Raw genomic sequence first — 23573 nt, 5'->3', positions numbered from 1 at the left:
AAATTTATTCAGGTCCTTGGAAAAGCTGCCTTTGAGATTCAACCTGTCTGCCAGGACTACTGCTGAAGAGAGAACAATTATACCCTACAAACCTTCCATTTCCCAAGTTAGATTGAACATATAGAATGCTTGGAATCCTGTATGGCTAGAATAGATGAGACATGCATGACAGTTCCATATGCAATGAGGAAGGCCCAACATGAACAATAGTAAATAAGCTATTAGCAATTTCCCACAGAGTGTGCTCTGTGGCTGTGTCACAGAATTTCTCTAATTTTTATTCAAGATTTGATCTGGAAGCTACTACTCTCTATTTGCAGTTATTACAGGCTTGGTGGTATCTTTCACGAAAACCTGGCGTGGAACTGGAGGTGGATGGTGTCATCGAAATGACCACATAACACGTGTGAAGGTTGAATTCAACTGTAATTCCTGCCATTGGGATCTGTGAGATTCCCAAATCCTCTTAATAAAACACCTTTTACTTAGGCCAATTTGGATGGATCCATTTTTCTTTTCTCTCTTTTGGCAATCAAGCAGATTCCTAAGACAATGCCAAACTTCCCTTTGCCTTTATAACAATCTATTCAGTTCAGCAGGTAAGCAAAATCTAGATGTCTTTAGCAAGGGAGAAAGCTTTCAGTATAATTTTAGGCCAAAATATATATATATTTTTTTTTATTTTAGAGAGAGATAGAGCTCAAGTGGAAGAGAGAGGCAGAGGGGGAGAGAGAGAGAGAGGGAGAATCCCAAGCACGCCCCATGCTGTCAGTGCAGAGCCTGATGCAGGGCTGAATCTCAGGACCCTAGGATCAAGACCAGAGTCAAAATCAAGAGTTGGACGCTCAGCCAACTCAGCCACCCAGAAGCCCCCACAAATATCATTTTAAAAGTGTATAATCAAGTACTAACTATTTGTGCTGACAAGAGACGCCTGTTGGCCAACTCCATTGCTTCAATGTTAAGGGTCTCATCTATTTCCTTGTTACAGGCTAGACATTTCACCTTTTGATGTTCTGTTGTTTCTCCTTGGCTCAACTAAGTAGAAAGAAATAACAAAAAAGTAATACATGAATATTAATATATTGTTTAGCATAACCCTCAAGCAATTCACATAACAATTTGGTTTGAAAATTATAGAAAATCTGCTAGATACAGAAAAAATGTTCAGATGAGTTTTGTCATCATTTCACAGTTATCTAGAAGGTAAAATAATTGCCAGTTTTTGGGAAAAGGAGTTATATCATATTTTTACCTTTACATGGAATTATTGAGAGTTTATAAAGCTACCATGTATATAATCTCAATTTAAGCCAATGGTTCTGAAAGTGTGGTCCCCCAGCAGCCTCAGAATCACCTGAAAATTGTTAGAAATGCAAATTCACGTCTGGGGGAACAGGGCAGAAATCTGTGATTTTACAAACCCATCCCATGATTCTTGCTGCAGTTAGAGTTTGACAATCACTGCTTTAACCTTATCGATTAAGGTAGAATACAAAATGAACTTGGCCTTGAGAGATGGGAGTTATGGATAATTTCATTTTACATATGAGAAAAGCTGAAGCTTAGAGAAAATAAAACATTTGCTCAAGATCACAAAGCTATTTATTAAAGTGACAAAGCTAGGATACGAACCCAGATTTTCTGAGTCCAAGGCCAGTGCTCTATCTGTTATACTGTTATAGTCCCCCTTGTCTGCACTGTAAAGAGGAGAAAGCAGTTGTTTGGTCACCTGCTATCTGAAACAGATAAGGTATCAGAGTGGGGGCCTCAACGTTGACTCTGAAGTAGAATCAGCTGGGTAAATGGAATAAAAATACATATTCTTAGGACCCTCTTCAGGCCACTTGCATCAGAATTTCCGGGGGAGGGGCTGGGAAATAAAGCCATATTTTAATAAACTTTCTAGAAGATTCTGATGCAGCCAGGTTAGCAAAAGGCCACAATCAGAAATTGGGAGCTATTATAGAAAATAATTGAATTTGATTTGGTGCTTGTCTTACCCGGAAATTCCTGGCAGTATTCCTATAGATGGGGGGCTTGGTTCTGGATCCCCATCTAGAGCATCAAGTACTGGTTAGTGGATATGAAATGGATTTTGAGGAATCCTACTTTATAGAAACCAATTATTTTATGGCTATACTCCTAGAATTTGGCTCCTCATATTGTATGATGCAGAAAAACACTGCAAAAACTGCATCATACAATATGCATTAAAACACTGCATTGAGAACTGGACATGACATAGGAGATAGCAAAACAGCAGTAACATTGAGAAGATTCCAGAACAACTTTTATTATTTCTTCTTATGGCAACCATTACTGATTGGTGAGTTACATATGCTTCAACCACAGATATTCTAAAGCATATCTCAGAAGCAGGAGGTGACATCTCACTCACACCTAAACTTATGACACTGGCTTTGAATTCTGTTTTATATCAAAAAATAATATTAATCATAAGTTAGGGGCTAGCAAGTGCTTGGCAAATACAGTAGTGTAAATAAATGCTGAACAAAGGCACCTGTCCACCGTCAATCTAGCAAAAAACTAGCCATTTTCTAAGACTCACTCTCCTCTTTTTATGGTAACTTTTAAAGGGAGCTCCAATTCATCACTCCTTCTTTTGAATTTTACACCACTTATTTTCTACCTACTCAAAGAGGTTGTCACTTCTATGCTGCCCCACAATGATCACAAAATTCCCTAAGATCCCCTTCTTACTATTATGACAGTGAGCCCCCAGTACAACTTCTGTATTACAAGTATTAAAAATTGTGAATTAATATTTACAACATTTATACTTAAGATAATTAGTTATATCTGCTTTGAAAGAATCAACAAAAGATACTATTTGCTTACAGCATATGGGTTTTGAAGGACAATTGCTTTCTCAACCATATTCCAATCTGCATTAGCAAGATCTTTGTCAAATTTGAGTGCAGAAGCTGCAGATTTGGTTAGCTCTTGAAAGTGTTGAAATGTACAATAAAGAGATTTATATTTTGTTGATGTGACGTCATGAAGACCTTTGATACAAAGAACATGTTTTATCAATAATAAAGATGCCACCATTTTTTTTTAAATTTTTTTTTTTCAACATTTATTTATTTTTGAGACAGAGAGAGACAGAGCATGAACGGGGGAGGGGCAGAGAGAGGGAGACACAGAATCGGAAACAGGCTCCAGGCTCTGAGCCATCAGCCCAGAGCCCGACGCGGGGCTCGAACTCACGGAGCGCGAGATCGTGACCTGGCTGAAGTCGGACGCTCAACCGACTGCGCCACCCAGGCGCCCCAAGATGCCACCATTTTGAATATGGATTATAAGTTTCCCTTTGTATTTTTGATTTAAGTTAAAGACTCAGCATATATTGTTTAATAATGGGAACCCTGACAATTTTAAGCTTTTCTACTTTCATACTCCTCAAAAACACTGAGGTACATAATGGTAACAGTAATAGTTAATAATTATCGAGTGCTTAACATATGCTGAAAAACACATCTCAGCACCTTGAATGTATTGTCTCTGATTACCTTACCCACCTTTTAAGGTAAGTCCCTTTTCCCAGTTTGATAGATGAGGAGACAGAAGAAAAGAGGTGTGATGATTAATTTTATGTGTCAACTTGACTGGGTTACAAGATAACCAGATATTTGGTGTGTCTGTGAAGGTGTTTCTGGATAAGAATAATATTTAACTTGGTAGACTTGAGCAAAGCCGATTGACCTCTTCAATGCAGGCAGGCCTCATCAAAACCATTGGAGGCCTGAACAGAACAAAAGAAAATTCATTCTCTCTGCCTCATAGTCTTTGAGTTGGGACTCAGTCCTTTCCTGCCTTCACAATTTGGACAGGAACTTACACTATTAGTTTTCCTGGTTCTCAGACCTTTGGACTGTAGATCTTGGGGCTTCTCAGCTTCCATAATCATGTGAGCCAACTTCTTATTGTAAATCTCTTTATAAATATATGATATATACATATAATATCATATACAGAATAGATGACATATACATATATATGTGAGATATAGGAGATATATATCTACACATTCATATGTCTGTACTTCTGACATATACATCCTGACATATACATCTCATATATATGTACATATGTACAAATATACAGAATATATGTAAATATACATATATGCAAGAGATACACATGTAGGAGGTATTGATATAGATATATACATATATATACAGAGTATATATACATATACACATCTACCCTACTAAATATAATATTGTATATATTTATATGATAAGTGTTTGATATGTATTTGTCTCCAGACCTCATTAAGGTTTGAAGGACTCTCAATATTAAGCACAAATTCCTTTTTATGAGCCATAGACGTTTCCTTGGAAAGCAATGATGTTCTGTAAGCAAATGTTTACTGCTCTTAGTGCAAGTAAACATACTCCACAATAAGAATTTTAAGTTTATTTAGCTACTAAGTAGAACATATGATGCTCTTTGCAAAACTTTCCCTCTTTAATCTTTTCTTCCCAATTTACTATGTTAAGGCTCAGAGAATTTAAAAAAGTAAAGAGAAAAGATTTTGTTACAAATACAAGGAAGGAATGCAGATTGGGTAATGAAATACCATTCATAAAGATGGACTCTCAGATTGATTAAAAATGCCATTAGAGGGGCACCTGGGTGGCTCAGTCGGTTAAGCCTTGGCTTAGGTCATGATCTCACAGTTTCATGAGTTGGAGTCCTGTGCTCGGCTCTGTGCTGATAGCACGGAACCTTCTTGGGATTCTCTCTCTCCCTCTCTGTCTGCCTGTCCCTCACTCATTCTCTCTGTCTTTCTCTGTCTCTCTGTCTCTCTCTCCCTCTCCCTCTCCCTCTCTTCCTTCCTCTCTCTCTCTTAAATTAAAAAATGAATTGCCATTAGAGTGAAAACGCTGTGTACAAAGGGAAGGGTGATAGAGCAGTTGAGAATATAATGGATTAAAACATCAGGGCCATTTTTTTTTCTAGGTTTTCAACTGCCACATGAATTTTTAACTCTCTAGATCTCAACTTTTCAATTGTTAAAAAGTAGGGGATGAAAACGGACATATTGCATAATGCAGTTGCTTCCTAAAATTGCTATTTCTGCTTTAATGCTCTTCATCCCACAATCAGTTATCCACAGAAGTAGAGTTAACCATATAATTACACTTACTTGCTTAAAACCAGCCAAGAAATTCCTTTTGCTGACAGTGTGGAGCCTGCTTGGGATTCGCTCCCCCTCCCTCTCCCTCCCCTCCTTTCTCTCTCCCTCTCTCTCTCTCTCTCTTTCTGACTTCCCTTCCCCTACTTGAAGTCTCTTTCAAAACAAATAAACATTTTTAAAAATGTTATTAGAAAATGTTTCTCTTCACTCAGAATAGTAATTAGTAGGGCTTACCTAGTTTACTAACTGCCATTGGCAAAATAAATCTATTGACAATCAAGGTAACTAAGCAAACTGACACTCCATGAAATAATACCTAGAGTAGAAAGAAAAATACAAAGTAAGTAATCATGACAATTTCATGCACTATATTCTATATTTGCTAATGTAAGTTAAACCAGGCTGTATTAAGTCAATAAATGCTCATAGTAGAGAAGAATATGAATGTCAGGCATGATGAAAGTACTCTGGGTATTCTCTATCTCCCTGCATAGATTTTATTCATGCTTTTGGAACCAAATCAATACTCAGGACACATGATCTGACAAGTAAACAAATACTAATGGAGACATTGGGAACATAAAAAGCTTGTCCTTAAATTTCACTGCTGCACTTCTTGGGCCTTGGGAATATGCTTGTACTTTATCGGTTCTTATTCACTACACACGCCACCATGGGCATAACCATGAAGTTCTGTGTTCCACACTACCAGGCACCTCTGTATCAAATAATTCTCCTCATCTGGGGTAAGAGAAGAGCTCGGGGGTCTTGCTATGTTTGCTTACCTCATGTTTTGCCTCTCTGCCATCCCTTCATTGTCAGGAGGGAGGGGCAATTAATATCTCTGGTGCCACTTGATTTTTTTTCTCTGCTTATACTCCCAGTTGGAACAATACTTTTCAATCTAAGACTTTTCAATCTATGTTGACTTATATAACTCTAATTTCCAGAACTTATGTCATACCCCCAGCCTTTCCTTTTTTTGTGGCTACAGATGGAGGTTAGAGACAGAGCGTGAAACCACACCAGAGACTCTCCAGGTGGCATATTAGAATCATGGGGAAACTTTAAAATACTGGTGCCCAAGATGCTCCCACTGAATATTCTGATTTATACGAGGGTGGAGCCCACACATTAGTAATTAGAAAAACTGAGGTATAATGTACATACATTGAAATGTACTTGTTTACCATTTGATAAATTTTGACATTGTATACACCCACATAACCCTCAATCCTATCAAGATGTAAAATATTCTTATATCCCGCCCCCCCCCCCCCCCCAAATATCTCTAGTTCTCCTTGCCAATCAATCCCCTACTCCACAGGAGGTCTGATTTCTACTTCTATAGATAAGAACTACCAATTCTAAAACCTTCATGTAAATTGAACATTATGTTTCTCATTGTAGTTTTAATTTGCACTTCCCTAAAGAAGTGATGTTGAGCATTTTTAATGTGCTTAGTGGTAGATATATCTTTCTCTGTGAAGTATCTGTTTATCTCTTTTGCCTGTTTTAAAAAATTAGGCTGTTTTTCGTTTATTATAAAATTGTAGAAAATTTGAAAACTGTATTCGATCGCTTCATATATTTTAACCAGTTTTATAGTTGTTTACTATAGGAAATAAGTCTGATATCCACTATTCATCATGGCCGTGGCCAGAATTCCACATGCACTGATAATTTTCTAAAAGTTCCTGAAGCACTCTAAAGTGCGTCCAAAATTAAGGATCACTAAGTTTGTTAATTTAATAGTAATAAAAGTTAACTTCTATATAGTAAGCATAGAGCACGATATATCAGGCTTATTTAATCCTCACAACAGTTCTGTGAAGTGAATACCAATATTGTCCAATTGCACAGATGGGAAACTTAGGCACTGTCACTTAGCCAAGGTCAATAAACTTGTGAGTAGTAGACACAAGATTAAGTTATTTTTAACCTTTACTCTAGTGCTGCTTTGTGAGTATTAAAAAGTATTAAAAGGTTAGCTATAGGGTTCAGCCAAATTAAATGAAGTGTTACTTTCTTTTCAACTAGTTACTACTCTAGTGAGGGCATCTCACTAAATGATTTTATTTAAGGTTTTATCTCAAAGCATTATATTTAAGGTTTCAAAGCATTTTATTTAGGCATTTTATTTAAGGTCTCAAAGCATTTTATTTAAGGTTTTATCTCAAAGCATTATAATCATCAACATAGCTCATATTTATTGTACATTTACTATATGCTAAACAATGTATTAAGCATTTTATGTACATTTTCTATTTCTCATACTAACCCTTTGAGATAGTGGTGTGCTAGAGCTGGTTTTTCCCAGTTCATGAGAGCTGATCATTAAATTTTCAGGAAGTTATTGAGCTGATTGATGTTCTCTTAGTGAGAGTGATTACACAATGGAAATTGGCAAATACTACAAATTAGGACTCCCTCTGACCCCTAAAAAAGTTATTTGTAAACATTTGCTAAAACAGCCATTGGTATTATTATCTTTTAATTTTTTTAATGTTTATTTATTCTTGAGGGGGGTGGGGGCAGTGTGACAGAGGGACATCGAATCCGAAGCAGGCTCCAGGCTCTGAGCTGTCAGCACAGAGCCCGATACGGGGCTTGAACTCACAAAGCTGTGAGATCGTGACCTGAGCCGAAGTTGGACACCCAACTGACTGAGCCACCCACGTGCCTCAACCATTGGTATTAAGTCCCTTTTAGAATGATGAAACGGACATGTGCAATGAGGTAGGAATTAAATAACTTGGTGATGGTGACATAGCAAATAGCAGTCAACTAGAAATTTCAGAACCCAGATCTGTGCGTGATGTCTACCATTGAACTGGTCAATATGTATGGTAAGGAACTAACCTTGATTCTTTAGGCATGTGTATATAGGTTAAAAAGGAGGAGAAGGTCATGGGATAGTGGATAGTTTTGGTTTCAAAAGAAGTGTTTGAATGCTTAATTTTTTAATGTTTGGACTATTATCTAATTAGACACACAAATATTCCCTGGATGCTCTTTCCTTTATATTTGGAATTTATGTGTAAAAGAAAACAAAAACAAAAAACACCACAATGGAAGTATTAGATGCTTGTGATATCTGCACAGGAAATTTCTTACAGAGCTCCTTGTAATGATCTTACCTTGAAATAAGGTAGAGGGAGAGTCAAGCCCATTATGTTCTGTTAGGTAGAGTTTGGGGTAACTGTAAGTGAAAAGGTAACTTCACTTGACAATTAAAATGTTCTGATTCCTAGCATTACTAAATGTGGCTTCACAAAGTTACAGAAAGCAATAGAGCCAATAATAAGCAGGTTTCTGCTTTTCTCAAATGGGTATTAGGAGTAAGTAAAAATAAAAACACTTATTAAGTACATACTCTGTTTTAGGTACTATTTTAAATTATTTATAAGTATTTTTTAGGTTCATTTATTTATTGGAGAGACACCAAGAGAGAGCGTGTGTGCTTGTGCACATGGGGAAGGGGCAGAGAGACGGGAAGAGAGAATCTCAAGCAAGCTCCATGCTGTGAGTACAGAGCCATACACAGGGCTTGATCCCATGACCATGAGATCATGACCTGAACCAAAATTAAGTGTTAGATGCTTTATCAACTGAGCCCCCAGGTGTGCCTTAAATTATTTATAAGTTTTAATTCCTTTAACCTTTGTAATAAACCTATTTTAAGAGTGTAATGAAAGGATTTAGGAATTCCTAAGCCAGAATGTTCCCCAGGAAGAGGAATGTTGCCAGGTGTTCTTCCTCTATCCAATCTTGGCATCCTGGCTAAATCACTCCCATAGTCCAAGTGGCATGAGCTACCTCACTACTAAAATATATTTTAAGTACACAGCAACAGTATTCATAATATGTTCAAAAAAACCAAATCATTTATCTTTACTTGAGATTTTTCCCTCTCAGTTCCAAGAGAAAGGTCAGAGTAGGCAAGGAGAAGAGCCATGTTTATATTAGGTGTTCCTTTCATTTCACTCCAGATCATTATGAACGCCCAACGCCAGTTGAACCCATGACCAAGTCGAGACAAAAGAGGGCTCATTAATAGAAAAACCAGAAGTCTAGAAGACAAAAGAGATTTTTAAAAGTTATTGTTGCCATAGATATTTTCACCACTACCCCCATTTCATTCTATTCTACCCCAATATATTCCCTGTGGAATACCAACTCTCAAACAAATGAGCCATATTTCACACACTGTTAGCATGGCACCAAAAAAAAAAAAAAAAAAAAAAAAAGGCAGAAGGGCATTTCATGGAGAGATACAAGGGTATGGCATTATTCTCTTCATTTATTTCTGTTAGGTTTGTAGAAGGTTAATTCCACATCACCCTTGAGTGGCGTTTCTTGTGGTAGAAAAGAAAAAGTTAGAGATGCTTTGTTGATATATTTTATTCTAGATCCCAAAAAGAAATAAAAGCAAATCTAATGAGTGAGAAGTGAAGGGAAAAAGTGCCCTCCTTTTTTTTTTTCCTTTGTAGATTTTAATCTTGTTGAATCTATCTAATATTGGCCAATTCATTTTTATTTTTTTCTTTTAATCGCACATCTCCTACATTTTACACTAGTTGTATCTCATAATTTCGGACTCATTTGTATTTATTTGGCACTAGCCAACTGATGTCAACTCCCTATTAATTTTCCTAGATGGAAGCAGCATGTTAACAACACTAGTGATGGAGACTGAAGAATCCTGAGACTGCAGTGATGGTGGTTGTTCCTCCTCTGTGTCACCTCCTCTTCCCTTACAAGGGCAAGGGCAGACTCTTTCCCACCTCTTATCATTGAAATAGAGCTACAAAAATTATTTAGGCAAAAAGGACATTTACAAAGAAGATATTCTTATGATTGTTAAAAAGCTATTTCTAACTATAATTTAATCACAACAGGAAATTATTTGTTATATAATATTAGGCAAACTAAAGCAACATAGAATTTCTATTTAAGATCAGTGTTGAACTTTATGAAATCTCATTGGAAAGATAACATTGGATGAAATATACCAAATGTTAATAGCAGTTGTCTCTAGGTAGTGAAATTATGAAAGGTTTTTTTTCCTTCTAATTATCAAAAATTTTATAAAGTACTTAGATTGCTTTGAAATTCAGTTAAAACCGGAATTAATACAGTTACAAAAAACACTAAAACACTAATTTGCTAGTGATTCCTTGGCAAGTTTAAAAGGCAATTCTTCATATTCATGCCAAGGAATGAAACATTTCTATTTAAAATATCTCTTTGGGTTTAGTCAATGCCTTATAAATAGAAAAATTCAAATGAAATTCTTACCTTAAAACAATAAGTGTGAAATAGATATTTAATGAATAATATATATCAGAAAATGATATATATAAATATGTATGTGCAGGAATTAGAAGTCCAGTGAAGGTAAACACCATAAGAAAAGCAACAAATGATAGACAATTCCAGAATCTGCATTTTCAGAAGAAAAATGTAGTTAATTATAGTTAACTAATCTAACACATTTATCACAAGGCTTATCTATGTGAGGCATTGTGCTAGGCCTAGTCAAAAACATAAAGACAGGGCACCTGGGTGGCTCAGTCAGTTGAACGTCCAATTTTGGTTCAAGTCATGATCTCATGGCTTGTGAGCTTGAGCCCTCTATTGGGCTCACTGCTGTCAGTGCAGAGCCCGATTCAGATCCTCCCTCCCCTCTGTCTGCACCCCCTCAAAAATAAATGAAACATTAAAATAAGAAGAAGAAGAAGAAGAAGAAGAAGAAGAAGAAGAAGAAGAAGAAGAAGAAAATAAAGGTAATTAACGCATTTACCTACACACTCAAGGGGCTTATAATTTAACTGGGAAGAGAGGAGCACTCAGACAAGTAAATAAATAATTCTAAAGCAACTTTAATCAGTTTACACGACAGGTAAATTAGTGTCTTTCTTTTGGATTGATTTTGAAAACATGTTTTGGTTGTAGTTGTACTATTTGACAGAATTTATTCGGGCATTATGTTTCATGTAGCTTGAGAATACTGATTGTGAACTCCTTGTATCATTGGAAAGAGCTAAAATCATTTATCTTTAAAAGGAATACTAAACTGCCAGTCTGCTTTACACAATGATAGGATGAAGGCTTGTCCTAAAATCTAGCTAGTCCTTAGAAGATGTAAATTAATCCTTTATTCTAATGAGTGCCCTTTGTAGATTTTCCACTAGGGATTTGTGAGCATGTGTACATTCTATGAATTTTATGTATTCAATGTCAAAATATTATATTCATAAAAAAATAAATTGAAAAGATTAGAAGGGTACATGAATACCATTTTATGAGATGAAGGTAGCTTGGTTTAACCATATGTTACCCTTTAAAGATAATGATTATTTTTTCTCCAGGACTCCTGATTGGCCAAAAAACAAATTCAGTATAAAAATTAAATCTTTCCCTGTTACATTAATAAGAATTTTCAGGGGTGCCTGGGTGGCTCAGTCAGTTAAGCGTCTGACTTCAGCTCAGATCATGATCTCACGGTTTGTGAATTCAAGCCCCACACTGGGCTTTGCACTGATGGTGCAAAGCCTGCTTGGGATTTTCTCTCTCTCTCCCCCTCTCTCTCTGCCCCTTCTACTCTCTCTTTCTCTCTCAAAATAAATAAATAAACTTAAAAAAAATAAGAATTTTCAGTTTTGAACTATATTTAAGAACCACAAATACCTAGGCATTATTAGAGAAAAATTCAATATAAAACATCCTATATTAGGAAATGTTAAGTCAAAACATTCAAAATACTTTCTTTATGACTGAATTTAGGCTAATTACTCTAGGCTGTGACCAGCATTCAAATCACCAAGGAGGAAGTCAAATTTTCACTCTTTGCAGATGACATGATACTTTACGTGGAAAACCCAAAAGACTCCATCAAGAAACTGATAGAACTGATACCTGAATTCAGCAAAGTCACAGGATATAAAATTAACATACAGAAATCGGTTGCATTTCTATACACCAATTAATGAAACAGCAGAAAGAGAAATCAGGGATCAATCCCATTTACAATTGCACCAAAAGCCATAAAATACCTAGGAATAAATCCAACCAAAGAGGTAAAAAATCTATACACTGAAACTATAGAAAGCTTATGAAAGAAATTGAAGAAGACACAAAGAAATGGAAAAATATTCAATGCTCATGGATTGGAAGAACAAATATTGTTAAAATATCGATACTATCCAAAGCAACTTATGTATTCAAAGCAATCCCTATCAAAATAACACCAGCATTCTTCACAGAGCTAGAACAAACAATTCTAAAATTTGTATGGAACCAGAAAAGACCCCAGATAGCCAAAGTAATGTTGAAAAAGAAAGCCAAAGCTGGAGGCATCACAATTCTGGACTCAAGCTGTATTACAAAACTGTAATCATCAAGACAGTATGGCACTGGCTAAAAAACAGACACTCAGATCAATGGAACAGAATAGAGGACCCAGAAATAGACCCACAGATGTATTGCCAACTAATCTTTGACAAAGCTGGAAATAATATCCAATGGATAAAAGACAATCTCTTCAGCAAACAGTGTTGTGAAAACTGGACAGCTCCATGCAGAAGAATGAACCTGGAGTACTTTCTCACACCAGACACAAAAATAAACTCAAAATGGATGAAAGACCTAAACATAGGACAAGAAGCCATCAAAATCTTAGAGGAGAAAGCAGATAAGAACCTTTTTGACCTTAGCTGCAGCAACTTCTTACTTGACATGTCTCTGGAGGCAAGGGAAACAAAAGCAAAAATGAATTATTGGAACCTCATCAAGATAAAAAGCTTTTGGGGCGCCTGGGTGGTGCAGTCGGTTAAGCGTCCGACTTCAGCCAGGTCACGATCTGGCGGTCCGTGAGTTCGAGCCCCGCGTCAGGCTCTGGGCTGATGGCTCAGAGCCTGGAGCCTGTTTCCGATTCTGTGTCTCCCTCTCTCTCTGCCCCTCCCCCGTTCATGCTCTGTCTCTCTCTGTCCCAAAAATAAATAAAAAACGTTGAAAAAAAAAAAAAGATAAAAAGCTTTTGCACAGTGAAGGAAACAATCAGCAAAACTAAGAGGCAACCAAGAGAATGAGAGAAGATATTTTCAAATGACATATCAGATAAAGGGTTAGTATCCAAAATCTATAAAGAACTTATCAAACTCAACACCCAAAAAGCCAAATAACCCAGAGAAGAAATGGGCATAAGATATGAATAAACACTTTTCCAAAGAAGACATCCAGATAGCTAACAGACACATGAAAAAATGCTCATCCTTCATCAGCAGACAAATAGAAATCAAAACCACGATGAGATACTACCTCACACCTGTCAGAATGGCTAAAATTAACTCAGGCAGCAACAGATGTTGGCAAGGATGTGGATAAAGAGGACACCTTTATCCACCTATTCTACCACTGTTCATGGAATGCAAACTGTTGTAGCCATCCTGGAAAACAGTATGGAGATTCCTCAAAAATTAAAAGTAGAACTATCCAACAAACCAACAAGTATACTACTAGGTATTTATCCAAAGGATATAAAAATGCTTATTCAAAGGGGCACATGCACCCCAATGTTTACAGCAGTACTATCAACAATAGTCAAATTGTAGAAAGAGCCCAAATGTCCATCTACTGATGAACGGACAAAGAAATAGTGGTATATATGTCCAATGGAATATTACTCAGCCATCAAAAATAATGAAATCTTGCCATTTGCAACAATGTGGATGGAACTAGAGTGTATAATGTTAAGTGAAAGAAGTCAGTCAGAGAAAGACAAATAAAAATATGATTTTATTCATATGGGGAATTTAAGAAACAAAATAGATGAACATAGGGGAAGAAAAGCAAAAATAAGATTAAAACAGAGAGAGAGACAAACCATTAAAGACTCTTAAGTACAGAGAACAAACTGAGGGTTGCTCTCAAGTGTTGGGTAGGGGAATGGGCTAAATGGGTGATGGATACTAAGAAGGGCACTTGTTGGGATGAGCACTGGGTGTTATATGTAAGTGATGAATCACTAAATTCTACTCCTGAAACCATTATTACACTACATGTTAACTAACTGGGATTTAAATTTTGAAAATTAATTTAAAAAAGGTAAAAAAAACAAATAAAAAAATTTTTAAAAAGATTTTACCTGTTACCAAAAGAGATGAGAAGTTATTGGGTGGTTTTAAACAAAAGAAATGATTTGGGTAAGAAGGAAGTGAGGTGGATGAAGATCAGTAAAAGGTCATAAGATTGACACAGTGTAGTGTCAGCATATTTGCAGAACTGTTCAAATCTGGGTCCTAGAGGCTGTAAGCTGAAAACATGGGAGATGATGTTCCTCTTGTCTTGGAGAGTCGCAAGGCCCTGCAGCAGATTGTTGTAGAATATAGGAGGATTTGCTATTGTCATCTTAGGTTTTTACGGTCTTGGAGAGTAGGACCTGACACATGTCATATTTTTGACAGTAAGATTCTTAACATTGAGATTATGATGTGCTCATTTATATGACCATGTACGTGGGTGGCTGAAGCAGGGGGCTGAATAGGCTCATAGGAAGAGAGGAGGTCCAGGAACTGAAAGGTGGAATAGAAGGATCAACTGTGTGGGTATTAACCGAAATCACTGAGAATGGTGATAGGGTAATGGTGCTGGAGAGTCACAGTGAGAGGACGGTCAATATCTTCACGAAATGGAGAGTGTGATTCAGGGATCTAGACATAACTACAGTCAAGAGAGTGGCAGATAGGAAAATCTGATGGCATGAGCTTCAAGACTGGGTTCTTCTTGGGAAGAATGAGAAAGTATGATCTAGAAATGACTTTAAGGTATAGAAAGATCACCAGCCTCAACTCTAGGCTTAGTAGTACCCAGGATGTGGGTGAGAAAAACAACTTCTAAAGAAAGCAAGGGAGTAAATGCCTTCAGGGGAGATCCAGCATTTAGTTAGAGCAAAAAGGTGAAGGGAGACTTCAGAATCACTTCCCAAAATCAGATTTAAAACATGTAACATTTTTATTTCTTCCTTTAATTGTGGCCCAAGTAATTCTGCCTAGGTGTTGGTACAATTGGCTTCCTTTGTAATTGACATGAAATTTTAGTAAAGAGTTCCAAAACTCTAGTAAGATTCTATACTTTCAAACTTCTGAGTTTATTCTATCTTCTATAACATTCTGCAAAACTCCAAAAATCATTGATTATGTTCAGGGCCTCTGCTACTCTATGTTGTCATTGTGCAAGTTAAGTCAAGTTCTCAGCCTGTGTGTTGTATCATTACAGAAAGCATCCTTCTAGCAGGCTGGCACAAATTCTACTCTCCCCTAAGCTGGATGCCCTTGAGCAGGGCACAATTTGTAAATTTGTACATATGGCCATATTTTCTTTTATAACACTGCCAATCCTCTTCAAATGCCCTAGCTTTGTCTTTTAATTTGCTTTGCATGCCATCTCTTCATTGTCCTTAAAATATTGGTCTTCTAGCAGCAGCGCCAGGCTGAGCCATATTGGAGCTCGAAGCAAAAGGAACTATCAGTAGTCTTGTTCTAATATTTCTTTAAAATGTTTACATTTTCACCAGGGGTTTTTTGCATTAATTTCTTTTTTTTTTCAAAAATAATGCATTAAAATTTAATTAAAATTTTAAAAAAATGTTTATTTATTTTTGAGAAAGAGAGACAGATTGTGAGCAGGGGAGGGGCAGAGAGAGAGGGGGACACAGAATCTGAAGCAGGCTCCAGGCTCTGAGCTGTCAGCACAGATCAGACGCAGGGCTCAGACCCATGAACTTTGAGATCATGACTTGAGCCGAAGAAAGACGCTTAACTGACTGAGCCACCCAGGCGCCCCCAAAAAGTATTGCATTAAAAGATTATTTATCTTGATTACTGAGTCTTTTGGCACCTTCTTAAATTTTGTGCCTGTGATGAGTGTCTCGCTTGCCTTACCTTAGTCCTCGCCTTGTCTAGTGGGATTATACTGGGAATTACCGAATAGATGGTCAGAGACTTGAGAGAATTAGGGGGAAAATAGAGCCAACATGAACTCAGGTAAGGTTACAAATTTTGCCTAAAATTAGAGGATTAGAAGACACAAGCAATAGAGTTTCTAGGAAAGGCTTTTATTGAGTAGTTTTCAAGTCAATATCTTACTTTGATAGATATGTAGATATAGATATAGCTATTATTACAATATTATAGCGGCCAATGCATGAAAAAATATGAAAATATGCTAGCTACTCACTCTAGAAGAAGTGCTTCAACTCCTGGTTTAAAACTGGTAGAATTTAAAAAAAGTCCCATAATGGCCAGGGTAAATATTCCAGACATTCCAACTAGTTCACCTATTTTAAAAAGAAATAAATATAAAGTATTAATTTAAGATCAACAGTGGTACAAATTTTGCTCAAGATGAAAATATCAGATATCTTGATAGTATAGTAACTTTATAGAGAGGCTACCCTACTTGGTTTCAACTGGATTATATTGCAGGTTATTACCACCACCTATTGTCCTTCTTCCTCCTCAGATTCACACCCAACTGTATGGTGGCGTCTAACATTCTTGCACAGTTTTGGCTTCAGATCATTGCCAACAATTTGAAGCTCATAAAACTCTTTTACTGTGTTCTCGTGCAGCCAAAGCACCCTCTACAGGAGTCATGTTTTTAGAGGGGCTCTGGAGGGATAAAATGGAAGTGAGCAAATGAGTTCTTTGGACTAGCCCACTTCATATGCTTTCTTTCTTGGGAGACAGTAGGAGATAGAAATGGTTTGACTTTGTGGCAGGACTAAGGGAGTCAAACTGGTAGAAACCCAATAAGGATATACTTCCCCAGTTTAATTTTGTTTGGGTGCATTTACTGTATGAGAATGAAAAGCATGAAAAACTGGAATATTCTTAAAAGTAGCTGTAGTAGAGTTATATTCCCTCTTGCAATATGAAAGTAGCATATTATCAATGTAAAAAATCCAAATAATATGGTACAGTATAGAGATTATATATATATATATATGTGTGTGTGTGTGTGTGTGTGTGTGTGTGTGTGTGTGTATAAATTTTTTAATTTTTATTTTTTTAAAGAGGACCCATAATTCAATGACCCAGGCTTCAGGTCCAGATCATCCCCAACTTATGCAAGTTTGACTTCTAATTTTTTGACTTGACAATGGTGTGAAAGCAGTATGCATCCAGTAGAAATGGTACTTCAAATTTTGAATGTTGATTTTTTTTTCTCAGTCTAGCAATATGCGGGAACATAACCTCTTGTGATGCTGGGCAGTGGCAGTGAGCCGCAGCTCCCAATCAGCCAGGTGATCATGAAGGTGAACAACCAATACACTTACAACCATTCTGGTTTTCTCTCTGAGTCAGCACTCAATAAATTACTTGAGATCTACTTTATCATAAAATAGACTTTGTGTGAGATGATTTGCCCAACTGTAGACTAATGTAAATGTTCTGAGCAGGTTTAAGGTAGACTGGGCTAAGCTATGATGTTCAGTAGGTTAGATATACTAAATGCATTTTTTTTTAAATTTTTTTTTTCAACGTTTATTTATTTTTGGGACAGAGAGAGACAGAGCATGAACGGGGGAGGGGCAGAGAGAGAGGGAGACACAGAATCGGAAACAGGCTCCAGGCTCTGAGCCATCAGCCCAGAGCCCGACGCAGGGCTCGAACTCACGGACCGTGAGATCATGACCTGGCTGAAGTCGGACGCTTAACCGACTGCGCCACCCAGGCGCCCCACTAAATGCATTTTTGACTTAAGAAATTTTCAACTTACGATGGGTTTATTAACACATAGGCCCACTCTAAGTCAAGCAGGATAGGTATAATTTTAACAAAAAATTTATTGGAATTTCTATAATGGAGAGGACTACATTTTCTCAGAAGAAATAATTTGATAAGCTAGTTGAGAATAGAGAATGAGACCCAAAAAGGAGCTTCAAGTATTAAAGGATACTTGCTGAATTACAATACTGGACACAAGTGGTAAAAATTAAGCAGGAAACATGGAAAAGTGAGATTAAAGGTAGCTATCAGGTTTTATGAAATCATGAATTACATAATGTAACTTCCCTTATGAGCTTCCTTGTCCCCGTCTTCAGTAAAATTTACTAAGAACCAAAAACATCTATATATTTAAAAGGAGGTAGCAGAGATCATGAGGAGCTAACCTACAAAATTTTTCAGAAATCATGAGGAGATAGATCTTTGGGTGCTCAGAGGCTAAAGAACTGGGAATTTAAGATAATTGGATCAAGATCTTTGAGAGCAGGGGAGTGAGTTCCCAGTGAACACTCACCATGGCATACATCAAGCATACATGCACACAAAGTCACACAGTAAAAAAAGCTATAATGAGATTGTACAGTAATAGAGTTCTGTAACTAGTTTCTTTTTTCCACTTACTGTTTAGCAGACTCTGTTCTAGCTAATAAATAAAAATAAAAATTAAAATTAAAATTTGTTTTAATAGTAAAGAGTATTGTGGCTAATCCACCTTTATCATATTGCCATTACTTGTCAATTGCCAGGTGTATTTGGATCAGTTATTTTCCCTTCCATCTCTTTGGCTTACTTTACATTGCTTTGTTACAACAGTTGTATTTTAATTACTGGTGGCTTGTTAAATATTTAATACCTACCTAGTAGAGAAAGTTCTCCACTTTTTTTTTTAAGCTATCTTGTCTATTCTCACATTTAGTATTTCCAGATGATATTTCAAATTGTTTTGTAAAATTTCAACCCCCCCCCCCTCAAATTTCTATTATTTAATTCGGACTGTAATACATTTTATTTTAAGAAATTGGTATCATTATCACACTACCGAGTCTTTCCCTTCCAGAGATGGAAAATTACAAGTTTTATATTCTTTAGTTTAGTCCTGGCTAGAAATGGTACCTTAAGCCAGGAACTAACACTTTGGTTAGTTTTGAATTATAAAAGAAGAGGAAAATGTGGACATAGGCACTTTGAGGAGATCAAGTCCTGGACTAGTCATTGTAATTTATTAGGTAACAGTGACACCTGGAAAATATTTATAGGGAATATCTTGAAGATACTAATAATATGAACATTTAGCCAGGTCGGAGTGAAAGTCCTTTTACATTAGATTTATATTTCCTCTGTACCTTGTTTTCAGGAAATTCTGTCCTAGAAGTTTTCTTTCTAAAATATTTATAGAGACATTTTAACTCTAAAAGTTTATAATTATTTTGGGGGGTATAACCCTTAACCTTGAGGCTATGCTCACTTACTAATTAATGTTAGAGAAAAATTATATTTTCTGGAATATATTTTTGTAGAAATTTTAGGTATCCACAATTAAAGTAGTACATGATGAATGTATCTGTACTGGCTGTTCCCTAGATGTCTATTAATTCATTAACTTGATTCTATAAACTCACTTGTTATAATTGGCTTTAATCTCCTGATTAGTTAGGAAGCCTCAAGATCCTATATTCTACCTTTCCTTCCTCAGACATGAAAATAAGGACTCTTGTTAGTCTAGCAATTCTAAAAAGATTTTCTCTGTTTCAGTTTATTCCAATTTTATATTTCTCAGTAAACTCTTATAATTTTCCATGTTTAGACTCAAACTTCTTAAGTTTATTCCTTTATATTTTATAACTTTTTGCCAATGTAACGAGTATCAAATTTTCATTATATTTTCTAACTAACTACTGCTGGCTTATAAGAACATGATTTTTTTTGTATATTTATCTTATATCAAGCTATTAAAAAGCCTTTTGGGCTTAGTTTACTAATTAATTCTTTTGAGTTTTCTATGTAATTTAAAATGTTGTCACTAATGAAATCATTTTCTCTTTTAAAATTATGGATAAATGTCTTTCTTTTTTTTTTTTTTCTTATTTCATTAGCTAAAGCTTCCAGAGCTACTTTAAATCATCAATATGAGAATAGGCAACTGTTTTACTCCTAAATGTAAATGAAAGTGCACAGTATAAGTTGGTAACTAGAAAACTAGGTATTAGAGTAAAACCTTGGATTGCGAATAACTTGTTCTGTGAGTGTCCCACAAAATGAGCAAACATTTCTAATAAATTTTAACTTGATAAACAAGTGATGTCTTGCCATACAAGTAGTATGCAACACCAAACACCATGTGATCACAACTGGGCGAATGGTTCTTGAAATTCACTTTGATAAACAAAGTGCTGTGGATTACAAGCATGTTTCTGGAAGGAATTATGTTCACAAACCAAGGTTTTACTATATTTACTGCACATGCTAACTCCAAGTCCTTTGCAGGGCTGTCTTGAAGAGCAGGGTTGAATGAGATTCTGAGGCTGCATCAGAAAACAATAATATGATGAATGATTAATAACTACCATACTCCTGTGAGGAAGAAATGGTGGCAAAGGGATTAATAATATTGATAGATTTTCTAATATTTAGACTTACTTGATATGAAACTTCTATTTTGATTTCCTTTTTGATCTAAAAGCTGTCCAGAAAAGTATATTTAATTTCAGGCTGTTAGAATGACTATTTTTAAAGACCCTCCTTTTGTAATTAGTAAATTATAATTGCATTGTGATTGAACAATATTTGGGATTTTATTAAAATGCTCTTTGAGTCTAGTTCATTTCCGTAAATGGTCTACAGGTATATATGTAAAGGATATGTATTTGGTTTGGGGAGATAAGACTGTATATCTTATAAACCAAACACTTAAGTGTTTATTTATATCTTTTTATAGCCATAATTATTTTTTGTTCAATTGGTTATGAAATTATCTGGGAAAGGCATGATAAAGTATCTCATTGAAATTGTGATTTTGTCAAATTCCTTTGTCTTTTATAATGGCATTTACTTTATATATCTTGACACATTGATTTCTGTTGTATATATACTAATATTTTTATCTCTTCTGATAGGTTATTTAAAAAAAACATTCCTCCAGATAAATTGAATGGTTTATTTTACCAACTTTGCCTGGTATGTATCTTCCCGTATCTTTGTATTGAGTTTTTTTGTGTCATTTAATTTTAGGCATAGGCCCCAGACTTACAAATAAAAAAGATGAGGTACAGAATTGACAAGCTGAGACTTATGTGATTGACATCATCACCAAAAACAGTAGCCATCCACAATTGGATCAGTTTTGAACTCAGAATTCCAAACAAGAAACTTGCTAGAAAATAAGACCAAAGTTCAAATAGGATGTCAAAAACTGAAAGAAAGGGGAACAAACAGAAAATAGTTAATAGAGCTTACTTTATCTTAATTTTAAGTGATAATCTGGGTCAACTTTTCTTTTTGTTCCTATCTTTAAAACTAGCCATTGGGGTAGATGTATGGCATTTTCTTATTCCTACATTGAAAGAGTTTCTATTCAAACGCTGAGAGCCATAGAAGTTGGCAAAATTCAGTCAGTTTCATTAAAGAGCTTCTTTCGATCCCCAGTAAGAAATATACATTTATTCAGTGCCAAACAGTGTAATAAATTTTGGAGATACAGTAATGAATAAGAAGTAGAAAGTCCCCAAACTCTTAGAACTTATATTCTATATCTAACATGATACACACAGGAAATACAGAAAAGGAATGCCTCTGGGTCCCAGCTTAGTGAATCTCCTGTATTGTTGTGGCTTGTCAAAGCAACTGATTGGTTCCTTATTGTTGAGTATTTCATTTGCTTCCAGTTTTTTCCCTGATAAAATGCTGCATTGTATATTGTGTATATTTCTGCACATGGTTTTTTGTACTTCTCTGATTACTTCCTTAGGCTCCAGAAGTGGAATTTGCACTAAAGAATAGTTGCTCCTTTACTGATATTGTCATATTTTGCCAAATTTCTTTCCACAATCGTTATGACATCCTTCCCAGGGAAACAGGAAGCCTAAGCCCTTGATGGCCTTGGTTGCTGGAATCAGGCATGCCAGTGGGTGAGGAAATCCCCCCACTTTTACAGGGTGAGGAACAGAGGAATAGAATTTGAATCACAGATAAAAGCAGGTTCTGGGGTCAGGAAAGCAGAAGTGTCAACTGCAACAGAATAGGTGGAGAGCAAGAACGAAATGAAAACAAAGAATGGCCAACAGAAAATAGTCAGAGCAACCACAACAAAAAGCGAGACTAAATTTGAGAATAAGTAAATCTTGAACTGTGTTCTGAGATGGCAAAATGAAAGAGAAAAAAATCTTTTATGAGTCCCATTTATAAACGTCCACTGTGGGACAGGACACTGCTCAGAGTGCTGAGACAATTTAGATTCCTTCTTACCTAGTCCTGTGCCCATGTTTCTAGGTCTGCTAAGTGGAAAGATGTAGCATCTGTAGGGATAGTATGAACATGGAAGGGGAGTTTCAGGAGTGGCCTTCTAGGTCATACCTGTTCAAGGCATGGGGTTACCCGTAATGGCAATCTGGGGAGTCTAGTACCTCCTGCAACTGAAACAAAGAATGGAGGTTGACTCTGGTTTCAGAAGGATGCAGGGAATGGGAGTTAGAAGACCCAATTTGAAGGTTGCTTTCTTTTTTGGGGTGCCTGGGTGATTCGGTCAGTTAAGTGTCCGACTTTTGATTTGGGCTCAGGTCATGATCTCATGGTTCAAGAGTTCGAGCCCCATGTCAGGTTCTGCGCTGACAGCTTGGATCCTGTTTGGGATTATTTGTTTCCCTCTCTCTCTGCCCCTCCCCCACTTGCACCCACAGGCATGCAGGTACATGTTCGCACTCTCTCTCAAAATAAAATAAATAAACAAAAAAGAAGAAAGTTGCTTTCTTCTTCTCTTTTTAATGTTTATTTCTGAGACAGAGAGAGAGAGACAGACAGAGTGTGAGTGGGGGAGGGGAAGAGAGCGATGGAGACACAGAATCTGAAGCAGGCTCTAGGCTCTGAGCTGTCAGCACAGAGCCTGAAGCATGGCTTGAACTCAAGAACCTACCTGTGAGATCATGACCTGAGCTGAAGTCAGATGACTAACTGACTGAGCCACCCAAGCACCCCAGTTTGTTTTTTAAGAAAGGAAAATAGTTTCTAATCAGGAAAATATTTACTGAATGGAATTATTAGACTGGGAAAAACCTCAAAGCAAATCCAATATTTCTTACAACTTTTTTAAACTCCTAACACGCAAATTGGAAAAGACAGACCTCTAAGTACAGTAACGCTTCTTAATTTTTCTCTTTATGAAATATGCGCTAACTTCAAAAGACAGAGCAACACTGTTTAAATAATTGCATGAGTTTTTAAAGGTAATAATTATTATCTGAGTTATCCAAAAATTATTGATTCACTATTGTGTCAATTGGTATAAATGAAATATCAGCAAATCTTGTCATACATCTTTTTTCTTAAAGGAAAGTTTTCTTTCAAAGCTGTTAAAAATTCAGAGAAACTCCTTCCTTGTGTCATGTTCTTCTTCACAGAAA

At 36.2% G+C, this 23573-nt stretch overlaps 1 protein-coding gene across 2 annotated transcripts in view; it reads right to left on the bottom strand.

Moving 5' to 3' along the window:
• SLC9C1 (solute carrier family 9 member C1) overlaps positions 1-23573 on the bottom strand; it is a 90222-nt gene that overhangs the window by 54554 nt on the left and 12095 nt on the right. For both annotated transcript variants that reach the window (XM_025913379.2, XM_086675453.1), the window contains 7 exons: positions 21209-21370; positions 16409-16508; positions 10472-10615; positions 9069-9243; positions 5405-5486; positions 2863-3029; positions 913-1038 (listed from right to left, as the gene is read on the bottom strand). In XM_025913379.2, coding sequence (XP_025769164.1) covers positions 913-1038; positions 2863-3029; positions 5405-5486; positions 9069-9243; positions 10472-10615; positions 16409-16508; positions 21209-21370 — 956 coding nt within the window. The remainder of the gene's footprint in view (positions 1-912; positions 1039-2862; positions 3030-5404; positions 5487-9068; positions 9244-10471; positions 10616-16408; positions 16509-21208; positions 21371-23573) is intronic.

The sequence above is a fragment of the Puma concolor genome, chromosome C2, assembly GCF_028749965.1.
Source record: "Puma concolor isolate L17-30 chromosome C2, mPumCon1.1.hap2, whole genome shotgun sequence".
NCBI classification, from domain to species: Eukaryota; Metazoa; Chordata; class Mammalia; order Carnivora; family Felidae; genus Puma; species Puma concolor.
The sequence above is the reverse complement of the archived record's forward strand: the minus strand, read 5'-3'. Positions and strand labels throughout refer to the sequence as shown.